This window comes from Molothrus aeneus, chromosome Z (assembly GCF_037042795.1).
Source record: "Molothrus aeneus isolate 106 chromosome Z, BPBGC_Maene_1.0, whole genome shotgun sequence".
Classification (NCBI taxonomy): domain Eukaryota; kingdom Metazoa; phylum Chordata; class Aves; order Passeriformes; family Icteridae; genus Molothrus; species Molothrus aeneus.
Window position 1 is genome coordinate 47,422,237 of NC_089680.1, and position 15,346 is coordinate 47,437,582.

Sequence of the window (15,346 nt, forward strand, 5' to 3'; positions counted from 1 at the left end):
TGAAGGCAGGAAAAGAAGAATTCTTTGAAAAGTCAGCATTTTCTTCTTGGAACTGAAATTGTTGTTGTTTGAACAACTCCAATTAGAACATACACCATTTTTTTCTTTAGAAGGAAAAAGTCCAATCTCTAAAACAATGAAATAAAGTGTCTTCTAAGCTAGCACTTTGAATAAAATAAGTGAGAAATGAGACTTCTTTCAGAACAGGAATATTTTTTATTCTCAAGACCAAGAATCTCAGTTCTGGACTGGAACACAAGATATACAGTAATTTTGTAAAACTTTATTGTACAAGTGCTTGAAATCCCACCACGATTTTGAAATTCATAAATAACATACTGGACACCTTCATTTACAATTTCAAAGCAGTTAGGTTTTTCATTGCCATGAGCATTTCTAGTTATTGTGCTGGCATGAAACTGGTCAGGCTGTTATGCAAGACAAAATTTTGGGTATGTTTGTTAGTCCTTACTTTACGGGGCCTGAAAAAATGTACAGTTTAGTAAAAAGAATGCCAATCTTGCCACATTTGTCTTGATCAACTGCTTACAAAGACAAGAAGAAACACAAATACAGTTTAGAAACTATGGTATTTGTAGAAACACTAAGAATCTTGAGCATCTCAATTTGTAGATCTGTGAAGCCAGGTAAGTGTTTTTTAAGAGGAAGACTGGTTGTATACACTCAGGGTTTGAGTACAGGCTGTAATTAAAAGCAAGCCCACTGATGTAAGTCAGAATTCCTTGGTGATTAATTTGTTAACTACCTTCTGCAAAAACCCAGACACACGCGTAAGACCACACAGCACATCGTTTACATGCAAAAATGTAGGTTCAGAGCTGAGCCTAGAGGGACTGCACAGAGAGATTGAGGTGATAATAATCTAAAACTCCAGTTTTGTCTGCAGTATGCCTTCTATTCTTTAACATCAAGAAGCCGCTTTCCTTGATAGTTCTTATGGTAACTCAGATTGAGGGACTCTCCCATCACTTTCCTCCTACTTTCTGCCTTGCTCCAAGTTCCTTCAGCTTCCAGCATTAATTCTTATTTAATTCATCTCAATTTCTCTGAGAGATGAACATGTTAGACTAATCTTAGAGTAACAGTTTTTCTCCAGCATGTCTGTAGCATTGTAGACAAGACCCTTTTCAGCTGTCCATTGGTAGGTTAGAGCAAAACAAGTGCACAGATTATACACACCAGAGGTACCTCAGCAGCCCTGAGGCCTGTAACAGACACAGGACTGAGCAAGTAATTTACTGTAATGGTTGCAACACGTTGCTGCAGCCTTAGGATGGCCTGTGTACCTTAGGATGGTAGCTTGCTTCTGTCGTGCCCTGCATCAATTCTGTTTGAAATCCAAAAGGCAGGCCAAGGGAGTATACCTCTCCCAGCTTCTCTTCCCAACATCTGGAAAATCTACTTAGCCACACCTATGGCATCTTGCTGGGAAACATGAGAATCCACATACAGATGTTACTGCTTAATCTCCTTATTCCAGGCACAGGTATGCTGTTACCTTTTCCCAATCCATTTGTTGGAAACTTTGTAGGAAAGAAGCAGAACGATGGTTCTCCACAGGCTATGCAGACACTGTCTGAGAGACCAGGAGCCAGTTTCTCAGACTAAAACTCAGACCACTGTCAAAAGGAGCCTGGAGCTGGGTCTGTCCTACAGAATGAAGACCTATTAAGTGTGCAGACTGTGAATCTCCAAAATCAGTCATGTTATTGTTAGAACTTTAGGAACACCAGTTCATCCTCAAACTTGTGCTAATCTTCTCCTGTTATTGATGCAATGCCCAGAACTCTCACTGAGAAAAAACAAGAAACCTGGGTGTGACAGGTAATTTATTTAGATTGTGGAGATTTGGACAAGTACTTCTCTTACAAAGAACAATTTAACAGGTATTCAGCACAACAAGTATAAAAAATTGGCCCATCTCCTTTATAAGGAAGAGAGGTTTTTCCTTTGAAATGAATACAAACCAGAACCAGAGAGAAAGGCACTGAAAAGAGAGAGAGAACATAGTATTGCACTGGCTGTCACCTGTTCTCAGAATGAAGAAAATACTGAGGCACCTTCCAGTAGATGAGACTGAAAAGCTGTGAAATTACGACGTGCCAAATTTTCAAATTCTCTCAGTGTTCCCATGGCATCTTGTGCTATTTACTTCAGCCACTAAAACTCTTGGAATGAAATGGCTGAAAAAATTGGAATGTCAATTTTACAAGTATGAAGGTGGGTGCATGGCCATCAGGATTGCAGCATCAATGATAAGGGTTGAAAAACCAGCAGGGTTACAATGGTCAGAGTGAGGTATGTTAATACATTTCCAGCAGTGAAGAGCAGAGGTAGTACTACCATGATCACACTAAACTGGAAATGGCTTTCCTAATGTTGTTCCTTAAAATTAAGGCAGAAGTTAAAACTTTCAAAGAAAAAACCAAATCACTAACAAAAATTTGCAGTAACTGTAATCAGAGCACCTTTTTCAAACAAAATGTCTTTATAAGCAATAGAGTAATATGGCTACACTGGTGGGGTTTTTTTTAATATTAAAAAACATATTTCAGAACAGACAAATTGCAGTTGTAGAAAACGGTACAAAAACTATCAATGCTTCTAACAATTATAGTAAGTAAAAAAGTTAAAGTAAATAAAGATATGAAAAAGGATGCAAAGAGAAAATTTACTGGCTTATGAAAATACTTACACATACAAACCTATCGCCAGCATAATATCCCCAAGAAAATATAAAAATATATATAGAATTTATGCAAATATGCTCTGGAAAGTATGTCTTTTAATACATTTTATCTGGCCTTAAAGAGGATACTAACAATTTATACTTTGAATGAGAATTCATTCTGCTATACTCGCTCTCTGAATGCCAAGTTCATTAGCTGCTGCTGTATAGACAAGAAGTCCTGTTACTTGCTGATGAGGAGTGAAGCCCTTAAACACATGTACCCCTAACAGCATGATCCACAAGGCAGGCAGAGCACACTGACCTATAGCAACACTAAGGGGACATTAATATGCCTCATCCTGTACCTCTTTTCCTTTAAGGCCAAGTATAGATTTGTTGCATCATCTCTGAAGAGGGCAATACAAAAACCAAACCCAAGTTCCCCTCCCCCAGCTGGTTAAATAAGAAGCTATTTTTCCTCACTTGTTAGGCAAAATTCAAGATGATTTCTGGTATAATTGACAGCATTTGGAAATACAATACAAAAATTCTTATTAAACTAGCTTCTGAATTGCCCAAAATATTGAACACAATCGGGCAATTCATCAAACCCCACACAGAAAAATCAGCTCAGCTCTTTCTGATATCATTAAGATGTCACATATAAATAAAATCCAAAATTGTTAACAGCGTTTCTGTGCAATATTTCCACAAGGTATATGGAAACTGCTTTCTCTGGAAGGCTTTGCAAGTTTGCAAATGAAGTATTTTCAAATAAAATATTCATATTTAAGAGGCCAGGATTTGCACTAATGAAAGCATAATGTTAGCAGCAGTTTCCTAACTTATGTCATAACTTCAATTACAATTGGATCTGCATACAAAACTATCAGTAATGTACAACATCCAAACATATGACAGTGATTAAGTAATCCCCATAAGTGTACTGTTCAAAGAGTAAATAAATAGGTTAAAATACACATATTGATTTTAAAACCAGAAAATAGTATCCATGAAGTGAAGTCATTACTAGGTTTCTACATTCCAATTCATAACTTTATCATAGTCCTGAATTCGTTGTTTTATGTGAGAAAGCTTATTCTTCAGATATTCACAACGCTCCTTTTTCTCCAGAAATGCAGGATCCTGCCAAAAATACAAAAACCTATATGTTAGTATATATTAGGCTTTCAGACTCTTCCAAGAATAGTCTATTACCAATTATCTTCTTAACTAAAAGGACAGTATGTAAAAATTCTCAAAAAAATCACAATCTTTTTCCCTAGCCCTTTCTTGTTTCCCAATTCCCCTTCCTTCATGAAAGGCCAGAAGAAAATGTTCTGCCTTTATATGCTGTGGCAGCTCTCTTAGTAAATAGAGCTGTTTTAAAGCAGAAATTTGCAAATATAAATGACATCATACTACGTAATTTAGATTTTACACATGTATTTGTTGTACATACAATACATCCTTCCCCCTCAAAAAGCAATGAAGCTTAACTAACATGGACATAAACTCTGAATCCCATGGGAAAAAAATTGTATTTGTAATGCATAATGTTTTTAATGGAACACAGATACATATTTGCTGTCTGCATTTAAAAATTACAAAGAGAAACCTCTTGGATTACACCAAGAGGTGTAATTACTTTTTTAGAGTGTCTAAATTCCATGCCTCAAAAAACCCAAAAATGTCTTTTTAAATATAGGACTATGTTTTCTGTTTTTATCCATTGGCTGTGTCAGCCAGTGAATATAACTGAACTAATCTTCTGAATGCAGAATGCTCAGTGATTAAACATACTCTCAGAAGATGAAAGTGCTAAACTGTTGGGTTGGGTTTTTCCCCACATGTGGCTACTGGAATCATTACTCTCAAAAATGCTTTTGCCATGAGTGTAGGGGTTGTGCCATAGCTTTTCTGAAGTTTTAGAAGACAAAATATGCAAAACACTACAGGTACCCTGAGATACTGAAATCTGCTCAGCATCAGAAGTATTATCTGTTTACACTCTCTTTGCTAGTCATTATATTCAATAGCAATGTAAATTTAAAACACTTACGTTTTTCTTCTTCTTGTATTCCTGCAGAACTTTTAATATCCTTTCCTGTTCCTAATGAGAAATGACAGATTTTTAAACTTTGAGTGTGCTCCATATATGGATGTAAATACTACGAAATACTCATCAGAATTCTCATTTGATCAATACCTTGAGGTTATAACATTTTAGACGTAAATCTTGTATTTGAGAAATAATGAAAATACATCAACTGTGACTCATTAGAACTTAAAAGCTACTAGTATGAAACAAAGAAACTAAAACCCCCAGAAAACCATGTATAGTTCTTAACTATTAGAAGACATTGTGGTCTAGCTAAAGACAGTCAAAAACTGTCTAATACCACCTAATACAGGTATTTTCCATGAGCCCATTTCACAGGTACTTACATATATGCTTTCAGGATGGTGTGGAAGCTGTTTCAGCAATGCGTCCAGCTCATCAAACTTTCTTAATACAGCATTAACTTCCATAGACAGTTCTTTATACTCAGCAAACTGATCATTGAATACTGCTTTGTACCGGTCTCTCATTTCATTTGTTTGAATTACAGGGTATTTCCTTAAAAGAAAAATAATTAAGAATTAGTTTTAGAGATACAGTTTACTAACAACACTTAGACTCTTCACCTTGACAGAGTATTTCTGTATTTTTTCCTAATCTCATAACCTGCTGAAATTTGCATGTCTGTAAAGCACCAAAATCAGAGAATCACAGTAAAATTGAGGTTATAGGAGATGTCTGGAGGTTATCTGATCTGACCTCCTGCACAAATAGGAACACTTAGACCAGGACTATGTCCATACAGCTTTGATATCTCCAAGCATAGAGACTTAGTCTCTCTGGGAAACCTGTGCCAACCCTCAAAGAGAAAAATATTTTCCTAATATTCAGGTACAACCTCCCTTGTTTCTACTTGTGCCCATAGCAAATAGTATAAAAATTAATTTATTAATTGGAAAGGCCTACCCTTTCCAATTAAGGGAGCAGGTTACAGATGCAGCATTAGAAAGTATAAGAGTAGTCAAATTTCTGGCCCTAAAAAGGCAATTTCCCATGTATTTTAGTTTTTTCCTCTAATATCTATATAATGGTCTTCTCTTCCTTTGGCAGTTAACATACTTGCTAGATTATGATATTCTTTTTCAACATTTGAGGTTTGTGGGGGTTTATTTTTTTAAATTAAGACTCCTTATTTATAGTTACTGGACTTAGGCCACTGATACCAGCCCCATCCTCTCTGCTTTTTAATGTTAACTTAACACACAATTACGAGTTCGCATAGCATGTGCATGGGAGAGAACCCATTGGAGAAATGCAGAGTGAAAAACATAATTCAAGTATCCTCCAGTAAGTTGGCCCATCAAAATCAAGTCACTTACGCTAAGTAGTCTGGCATCACTATAGGTTTAGGAATGTGGCCTGCAGGTATATGACCATTAAGTAGCTCTGGTTTTCTTTCCAGTGATTTTAGCTGCCTGTAACTGACTTCTTCCCTTGGTCTGTCATCACCTTCATACTGTTTTAAAAGAGAAAATTTGTTCTTAATGAAATCAGTTTTACATAAATCACAAAATACACCCTAAGACAGGGATGCATGTATTGAGCAGCAGTAGAAGCAAATCACAGATATTTCCTACAACACTTATTGTAATTAAAAAATCAGTTTATTGACTTACAATAATGTTTCTCACACAGTATTTTTCTTAAGTTTGTCCTAACAGCAGTACAGATAAGTACTTCTGCAGCTTTGGAAAGAATTGTTTGCATGTTTAAAAAAATATTGCAAGAAAGTTTTCTTCAGTATTCATTTAATTTGTGAATGAACTGGAATAATTCAGTTCTTTGGAGTTCCCTTTTCTCCTTGTTTCCTATTATACAATTCATCCCTTGATCCAGAAATAAAAAAATGTGAAATCTTAGAACATAAACAAAAGGATCCTGATCCACTACTGAATCAACAGAGAAAACGGTGGTAAGGAAATTCACAGTGTCTATCAGGAGACATTTAAGGGTGAAATTTATCTCGTAATTTTTCTGGAAAGCCCATACAATCTTTGCAGTGTATGCAATGACACCTTGTGTGGCTGAAACACTAACACTGCTGAGGCATTAACTGGCAAGGGGGTCTTTGGAGCAGTCTCAGAGACCAAGGAAGAAGCTCGACTCACAGGGCACCTACACTGTGCTTCCACTGGCTCTCCTGCAAATTAAATGCACAGCCAGGAATAAAGAGACTCAAACCTATCATGCATCAGACGACCTGCTGTTGTAGTCATGTCTACAAACTCTGTGATAAATGCTACAGAACTTGTCACCTCATAGAAAAGGGTAAGAGCACACGGAGAGGCAGCCATCACATTGCTATTTTACAGTTTTGTAGATTTTATAACCTAGCCTAACTAGGAGTAAGTTTGTTACAAGCTCCTTTTGAATCTTCCAGGCAGGAGACTGCTGTCCAAACTAGCTTAAAAAACTAAACATAATCTCTTTGAGGTCAAATAAACAAATTAATTAATTAATTAAAATAGTCACAAGGAAAATAATAATAATTTAGAATAACCAGGAAAGAGAAAAATAAATTCCTATTTCCTACCTTCTTTTCTGGAAAAGAGGATTGTGTTTTCATCTATCAAAAAAAAAAAAGGAAAGAACAAAGTTTTATTTTCAGCAAAAATAGTATGGAAAAGCACGGACTCCTAAAATTTAAACACTTTCAAAAACATACTATACAGAAGATTACATTTATACTTAAGTATAATGAAATGTAGCATAAGGAGTATTTTCAGATCCACTATTTAAAGACTTGTTTAAGGAAAACAACCACCCAAACCCCAGAACAACAGGATTTCCCAGAGCACAGCTGTAAGGAACAGCTTGCAGGAACTACTCCATCCCCTTCTCAAGCTCCTTTATTATTGTTTCACATTCCAGCCCACCGTTAACTCACTAACAGGCTGAGCCTAATTCATTGCGTAGAACACACACAACAGTGAACTAATCAGTAGCTCAACCTGCAGCTGTTTTGCACAGCATTGTCCAGTCTCTAACCTCTATTATTAAAGTACTCCCTTTAGAAATGTTTAGTGAGTGGTCTAAAAGAACTTGGATAGCAACAAGGAAGAATGAACACCTTATGTACAACTCTGGCAATCCCCTCACTCTTGCGGGGCATACTATCAGTTGGTTTAAAAGCTTTTATTGAAGAATTATAACTAGTTTTCAAAAGAAAAGTCTAAATTTTTCTGCAAGATGTTAAACTGGAAACCAGCGTTAAATAAAAATGCTGTAAATCAGACTGCAGTCAGAGAGCAGAGGATATGCAGCTTTAAATTCTCTTCTTCTAAAATCCCTTAAAGGGAGACCCCTCCTTAATTTAGGCTTATGTATGTTTCACATGCATTAATTTTCATGCTATATTAAGTCTTACTAATTTTTAAAGGGTCTTTTGGCGATGTTTTCAAATGAAGGAAGTTTTACACAAATTACTTTGAACTCTCTAGGTAAGAGTGTTAAATCTCTACTGTTATAGTTTATCATTAACCAGGCAAACACTGAATGCTTCTAGTATGGGCAAGGCCAGTAGTCAGGCAAAATACTTGACGTGAAAAAGATGTGGCTGACTAAAATTTGAGACATCAAAATCAAGTCAAGGCTGTTACTACAAATATTTGCTGATAACTATAGTGAAGAAAGCTGAAAAGGCATTAAGAAGTTGCTTGGAGATTTGCTTGCAAAGTAAAAATAAGTATTTCACATTCTTAGGTTTATTCACACTAGCACTTGATGTGCTGAACGCACAGATTTTGAATAAATGCTAGGTGGCTTTAAGCCACCTAACCCTGCTGAACAGATGAACATTGTTAGTTTCTTCCTTTGTTTGGAAAATACACACTAGGAAGTAGTCCATCAGCTGACTCAAAAAGAGAGCCCAGTATTATGAGGAGAACAGAGCCAGGTCCTTACTCAAGGTATCTATAAACATTAAAAAGAACCAAAAAAAACCCCCAAATAAACATGTCCAAGACTTTGTTTCTGACACCTTAAAAACGCCCTTTCAACCTTAGGACTATAGATCTGCTGTAGAGAAGACAGTTGATTTTACATCGTGTATGCCACGGTAAGATCTTACAGCTGCTCACCATCATGTGGTAACCGGTAGATAGAAAATGAAAACTAATGACTTACCTCCTGTTCCATTAATTCCCTGTGCCTCCTGGCCCCTTCGTGCCTCCACAACTTTAGGCAAACCACCGCACTAATTAGATAGAGGATCACCGTGACAAACAAGAAGATGATCGCCGCAGTCTGACCGCCCTCCACACGGCAAAAAGCCGCATTTATCGGTGTCTTAAACAACTGGTAATAGCAGAGCCCACCTCGGTTGGTATCGTTTACATATACTATGGCAGCCGACATGTACAGGATGAACAAGGCCACATTGATCCCAAACTCGGTCAGAGGCCACCAGTTGGAATCGAGGAGGATAGTTCGGTAGTACATGGACATGCCCAGCACGAGCAGCACTATGGTGACGATCCACGCCATTCCCGCCACCACCAGGATGAAAGGCGTTTTGGGCCCGCTGTAGGAGTATCCTCCGTAGGCGCTGCCCGCCCCGTATCCGTAGGGCTGCGAGTACCCGAACATGTTGTACCACTCGTTGTCCTTGTGTACGTAGGCGGTGACACAGGCGAACACGGCGGCGCCAAGCAGCAGCTCGGCCACGCCGAGGATCCTGAGCAGCCCTGCCCAGGACTTCATGTAGGCGTACCGCAGGTGGTACTCCTCCACTCGCTCGCTGTAAGTCTGCCCAGTGCCGCCGCGGCGATCTAGCGAGCCCGAGGGCTCTCCGGAGGGCAGCATGGCCTCGGCCTCCTTCCGAGAGTTGTAGCTCCCGCCCGACCCTCCGAATGGGTCGGTGTAGGAGCCGGGCACCGTCCTGGTCCCCGGTTGCAGCGGGGCGGGAGAGGCAGGCGGGGAGCACTCGACCCCGTCCGAGATGTACCTGATGTCGGAGGCCGTGCTATCCCAGCTGGAGCCGGGATGGCGTCTCCCTTTGAAGAAGTTCTTCCACGAGTCCGGAATGAACCGCCGAACCGGCTTGAGCTCTGCCGGCCCGCTGGGGCCCGGGCTGGCCCCGCCGGGGCCGAAGGGGGGCTGCAGGGGCAGCGGGGGCGGCGGCAGCGGGGCGGCGGCGGGCCCGGGGCTGGCCCCGCGGGGCAGCGGGGACCTGCCGGGTCGCCCGCCCTGCGAGCTCCGCGACATGGCCGGCGCTCAGCCCGGCCGCGGGCGCTCCCCGGCCCCGCTCGGCTCACCAACGGGAGGGAACTGCCGCGGGATCCTAAGGGCAGCCGGCGCCAGAGAAGGACGAGCCGGGCGGAGAGCGCCCACTGGCCCGGCAGCAGTCGCCCAACACCTGCGGCGCCCCGGCGGCCTCACCTGCGGCGGCCCCACGGCCTTCGCCCGGGGAGGCGGGAGCTTCCGGCCGGGAGTGGCGGGAGCTTTCCCGAGATCGCGGTGCGGTGCCGGCGGGGCGCGGCCGGGTTTGGCAGGAGGGCTGGGAGCCGTGACTCACAGCATGACAGAATAGGCCAGGTTAGAAGGGACCGCAGAGGGACAGGTATTCCAACCTGTCTGCTCAGTTGCTCAGGGAGGGTCGTGCTAGAGCACGTCGCGCAGGATTGCGTCCATACACTTCTGAATATCTCTGGTGAAGGAGATTCCACTATCTGTTCAGCGCGCTGTCACTCGCACAGAAAGAAAGGTATTCTTCATATTCAGGTGGAACTTACTTTGCATCAGTTTCTGCCCATTGCCTCTTGTCCTGTTGCTTGGCACCACTGAGGAGAGCCTGGCTCCATCCTCTTGATACTTTCCATTAGGTAGTTACAAACATTGATAAAGTCCCCTCTCAGTCATCTCTTCTCGAGGCTGAACAGGTGCAACTTCCTCAGCCTTTCCTGGTAAGAGAGATGCTTCAGTCCCCTCATCATCCTTGTTGCCCTCCCCTTAAGGAGCTTCATGTCTCTCCTGTACTGGGCACCCCAGAACTGGACACAGCACTCCATGTGCGACCCTGCCAGGGCTGAGTAGAGGGTCAGGATCTTCTGCCTCGACCTGCTGGTAAGGCTGTTCCTAATGCCCTGCAGAATTCTGTTGACCCTCTTGGCCACGGGGCACTGCTGGCTCATGGACAGCTGTTTGTCCTGCAGCACCCCCAGGTCCTTCTCCAACAGAGCTGTGCTTTAGTCCCAGCCTGGGCTGGTGCTTGGGCAACACCTGGCAAAGAGCTGGCCCAGTGACAGGGAAAGCCAAGCCACCGAGCAGTCTGTTTGGAAAATCAACATTTCTGCCATTGTTTTTCAGGTTCAGGAGCTGAAGAAGAAATCTGGTGTGCTGCACCGTTGTCTTCTGCAAATGGCTTTCTACATTCACCACAAAATCTGCAGCTGAGTCCAAAGAGCATTAATGCAGTAGGAGTTTTATTTACATTGTCAGTATGGCCTACCAAATTGTCTATAGTATGCTTCAGTCTCTTCTTTTACAAGGTTTAAAATTCCAAACAGCGATCATTTTTAAGGTGTAAATTTTAATTAAACCTTCAAATGCTCACAACTTACCAATCGTGGACTCTGGGAACAAACTGTACAAATGCAAAGTAAATAAAATGTGTTAAAAATGAAGAGTTATTCCTTAATTTAATAAAATAAAAGGTGTTCTTAAAAAAATAAGTTCTAAGCTTACCTCCCAAAATACCTTTACAGTACTGTCTTCCTAATATCTTGCATAAAAGAAATCTGACCTAAGAAAAATATTCACCAGTACCATATTGGGTAGATCAAAATGCATTTAGAATGATAGGCACTGGAAAATAATTATTTCATATGCTTAGTTAAGTGGTCCTGTTTATGTTTGCATTAGTTTGGATACCAAAGTTGATATATATTTGAAGCGTTTCTCACATTTTCATAACATATTTACAGATTGCCTCCAAATAATAAAAGCCCCTACAGTCCCTAAGCTATGTATTTATCACACAGTTATCATTACATACCTTGATACCTTGAAAAATGAATGAATCCAGATGGTAAAGCCTTGGTTAAGACATAAAGCCTTTTATTAGGAGTAATTAACATAGCTTAGTGACCCAGGTGTCTAAATACTGTTTTTTGGATTACATACCATACACAGTAATCACCTGGTACTTGCCTCATCATACACATTTTAAAAATGTGCTGCAAACTTTGCCTTTGTTTTAAAGCCTTTAAAATGATCAGTAAGCAAGAAGGATCTAGTTAATAGAGTCTATGGGATTTCCAAAAGGCTTCTCACCACATCTCCTGAAGCAGACTTATTTTGAAAGAACCTTAAGCCATAAAAGAAGACTTAAGCCTAAAATAAGAACTTCACTCTTACGTTTGATAAATAATTAACAGATGGGAAGGAAATTGGAGAAGGGAGTATGAGTTAATGGTTAACTCCTGGAATGGAGGAAACTTGCCACTACAATTCTGCAGAGATCAGTGCGGGGTCCTGGGCTATCCAGTACGTTCCTAAATGTAACCTTGTGAAAAAAAGGGAACCCTATGAAGACTGAGATGAGCAACTTTGCTGCTGATGCTAAGTTAGGCCAGTAAGGATGTGCTCTGCCAGAAGAATTGTGCCAGGACTTTATGAGACTGGATGGCAAATAACATCACAAATTCAACATACACAAACACCTGAAATCCATGCAGTAAAAAAAGGATTTAAAATACTGCAACATGAGAACCCTGACTCATGTATTTATAAAGCATGACATATGCCTCAATTGTGACAGGACAGATACTTATTTAATTCTATAAAGTTACTTAAGTTTTAAAGATGTTATTGGTGGTGTCTCAAATTGTGAGTTGACACAGGCAGGCAGCCAGAACAGTTACAAACTTGCAGTTAGAACAAAACAAATAAATTTATTTCCATTTACCTTGCTAATAAGGGGATCCCCAGAGCAGCAGCCAGGCAGATGCACACAAGCAGAGATGGTTCATGCTAGAGGATCACTGGACTGTGGTTCTCAGAGGCTTATCAAGAGTTATTTCCAACTGCAAGGTCACTTGAGTGATTTACAATCCTTTTCAACAGTTTCCCAAGCTTTAACCCATTCCTCCCAACACAAACCTAACAGGAGAGCTTCAATCTTGGCTATATGTCTGTGTGACTAGAAGCATATTTATTTACCCACCATATCTATACACGATATGTGGGGTTTTAGTTAGGCAAAAGGAGAGGTAGTATTGGTATTTTCAGTTGCAAAAAATGTATCAGTATGCCTACTGATAAAAAAAACCAAAACCAAAAATGAACGAATGAACAACTATCTCACAATTAAGTGCAAAAGTTACACTCAGTGAGTTTCTGACATAGCATTTTAAGGGAGTAGCTCCATCTAACTATGCTTTGGTTGTAAAGAGCATCTTGAAAAGAGATTTTGGAGCAAGACTGTTCTCTTGATACTGTAAGAGAGGGACATAACACCAAAAAGGAGTGAAAAACCTGCTATGCCACAATTAATCTATATACTCTGTGCAAGGAAAAACAGCAAGGCTTTAATGATAACTACACATAAGCTGCTGAAGACTGAATCTAGAAAATATATAAGCATTTAATACAGATCACAAATATGGTGAGTTCTGCAATTTCTGCCTTTACCGGATATTATAATTACAATTTTTATCATTCAATCATAAATTCTGCCATCAGTGCAGACCAACATACTTTTTTTTTTTTTGCTACACTCTATGAAAGTATTGGTTCAAATGTAAAAAATTGACAAGTGCTTTGGTATCTCATAAGCAAGCTACTTTTGATAAGCACTTAAAAACTGTCACATTTACATGACAGTTAATGTGGTTGAAAGTGCACAAGCTTAAAGGTAATGTTGGGAATATTTTGTGGCATTTCTACATTACTTTTGTTTCCATGAACAAGGAATTACGATTCTCTCAGAAATACAGAGAGATACTTACTTGGACACAGAGAACAAAATTTGTAAGAGGCCATGAATTTATTCTTCCATTCAAGGAAAAATACAAATGTACCTCTTCAAGCAGCTATTTCCATAAAAGTAGTTTTTAGTAAAATATATGACCAGTTTGACATTGAATGGAAATTTTATCAGCACTACTTACTTATCTAACAGATTTATGTGTAGTATCTCCCTCAAAGCACCAAGCACTTATGTTTTTACTGATAAGGAACCTCTGGGGCTCAGATATAGTCCAAAACCTCATACTTTGGATGTAGTTTATCAGTCATTAAGGTCACTGTCACCTACACTAAACTAGACATAAGAAGAAATCTAGCTTGTAAGAAAGTAACTTTCTTGTAGCCTTCATGAAGAGTTAGAGAAGAATCTAGAAGTTCAGTTCCAGGGTATTAAAAAATGCCTATGTAAATAAGAAATTACATTCACATTTCTAGGTGTTATTTCTAGAAAGGACAACAGCAGTACTTAAGTATTCATTGTATCTATGACATATCTGTGTAAAAAAAAAGTTTGCACAGCTGTGGTGAAGATATAGGTTGAACATTTTTGCAGACATATGTGATTTTTTTTTACAGCACCTTATTAAAAAAAATACAAACAAACAAAACAGAAATAAACAAATTAGAAAAAAGATTAGTCCAAGGTTTATGCATTGTAAAAGGAAAAATATCCTATAAAATCTAAGATAGATGGTTAGGGAGCTGGCATTCATGACCTGAGAAGTCATGCAGGAGGAAGGTTGTTTTCTTCACAGCCAAAGCGAATGGTGAGGTGCAGGGACAGAAGGTTTTGCTGCCTTAGGTCTGGTGATTAGAGAAAGGTGAGCTCAGATTCCTTCTGACATTGTGGAGCAGAAGGATCAAAGGCAGCTGTGAAAAAGGTTGCAGCAAAGAAAGTTCCACCCCCTATAGTCAGCCGGTCAGAGAGAAAGAGAGGTGATGTCTATAAAAATTAGAATACAGATGAGAAGGAGCAAAAACAGAGATGTGTAGCTGCATGAATAGCAACTTAACAAGTATCTGGAACAAGATTTATAGCAACTTCTGACTCCATTGACCATTATGTTACATTGTTTTCAGTTCCCAGGATATTCTTGATGCAGGCATAAGTACGTAATTGCACAGTCTGTGTTACAAAGTTGACATCTAATTAGTTACATTACACTTTATTAAATTTTTTTCATATCCCCTCATCTCCTTCTCCTCAAATGACTTTGGAACTATAAATTGTTGCCTAAACATGGACAGCCAATGGCATAATGGATCCTGATTTAGTGGAGTGCAGATAGTATTGCAGTATAATAAGTTTAAAATTGTTATGAACCACAGTTTTTAAATGTTAAAAAATTCACACTGTGGCCCCATACAGGGAGCAGGCAGGAAGTAAATTTACATAATCTGAGTGTATAAAATGTCATATTTTCAATAATAGGAAAATGGAAAGCATTATAGAGAAGTAGAAAGTGAGACAGGGCCACAAAGAGAGGTGGAAGAACCTTCCAGGTCAGGAAGGAGTTCACACATATTTCTCTCTGACAACAGACATAAAGAAGGTGAGATAAAAG

General features: G+C 39.6%; 1 protein-coding gene and 1 long non-coding RNA gene across 2 annotated transcripts; one reads left to right on the forward strand and one right to left on the reverse strand.

Moving 5' to 3' along the window:
* Positions 1-1,833: 1,833 nt before the first annotated feature.
* On the reverse strand, positions 1,834-10,019 carry MARVELD2 (MARVEL domain containing 2). Its single transcript, XM_066569708.1, has 6 exons — positions 8,940-10,019; positions 7,348-7,380; positions 6,134-6,270; positions 5,141-5,312; positions 4,755-4,805; positions 1,834-3,838 (listed from the first exon to the last, which is right to left on the reverse strand). Exons 1-6 carry the CDS (start codon positions 10,017-10,019, stop codon positions 3,722-3,724), a joined length of 1,590 nt encoding a protein of 529 aa, XP_066425805.1. The 3' UTR covers positions 1,834-3,721.
* Positions 9,291-11,437, forward strand: LOC136569323 (uncharacterized). Its single transcript, XR_010785335.1, has 2 exons — positions 9,291-9,554; positions 11,121-11,437. It is a non-coding gene; the product is annotated as an uncharacterized lncRNA (long non-coding RNA).
* The last annotated feature ends 3,909 nt before the right edge of the window (positions 11,438-15,346 follow it).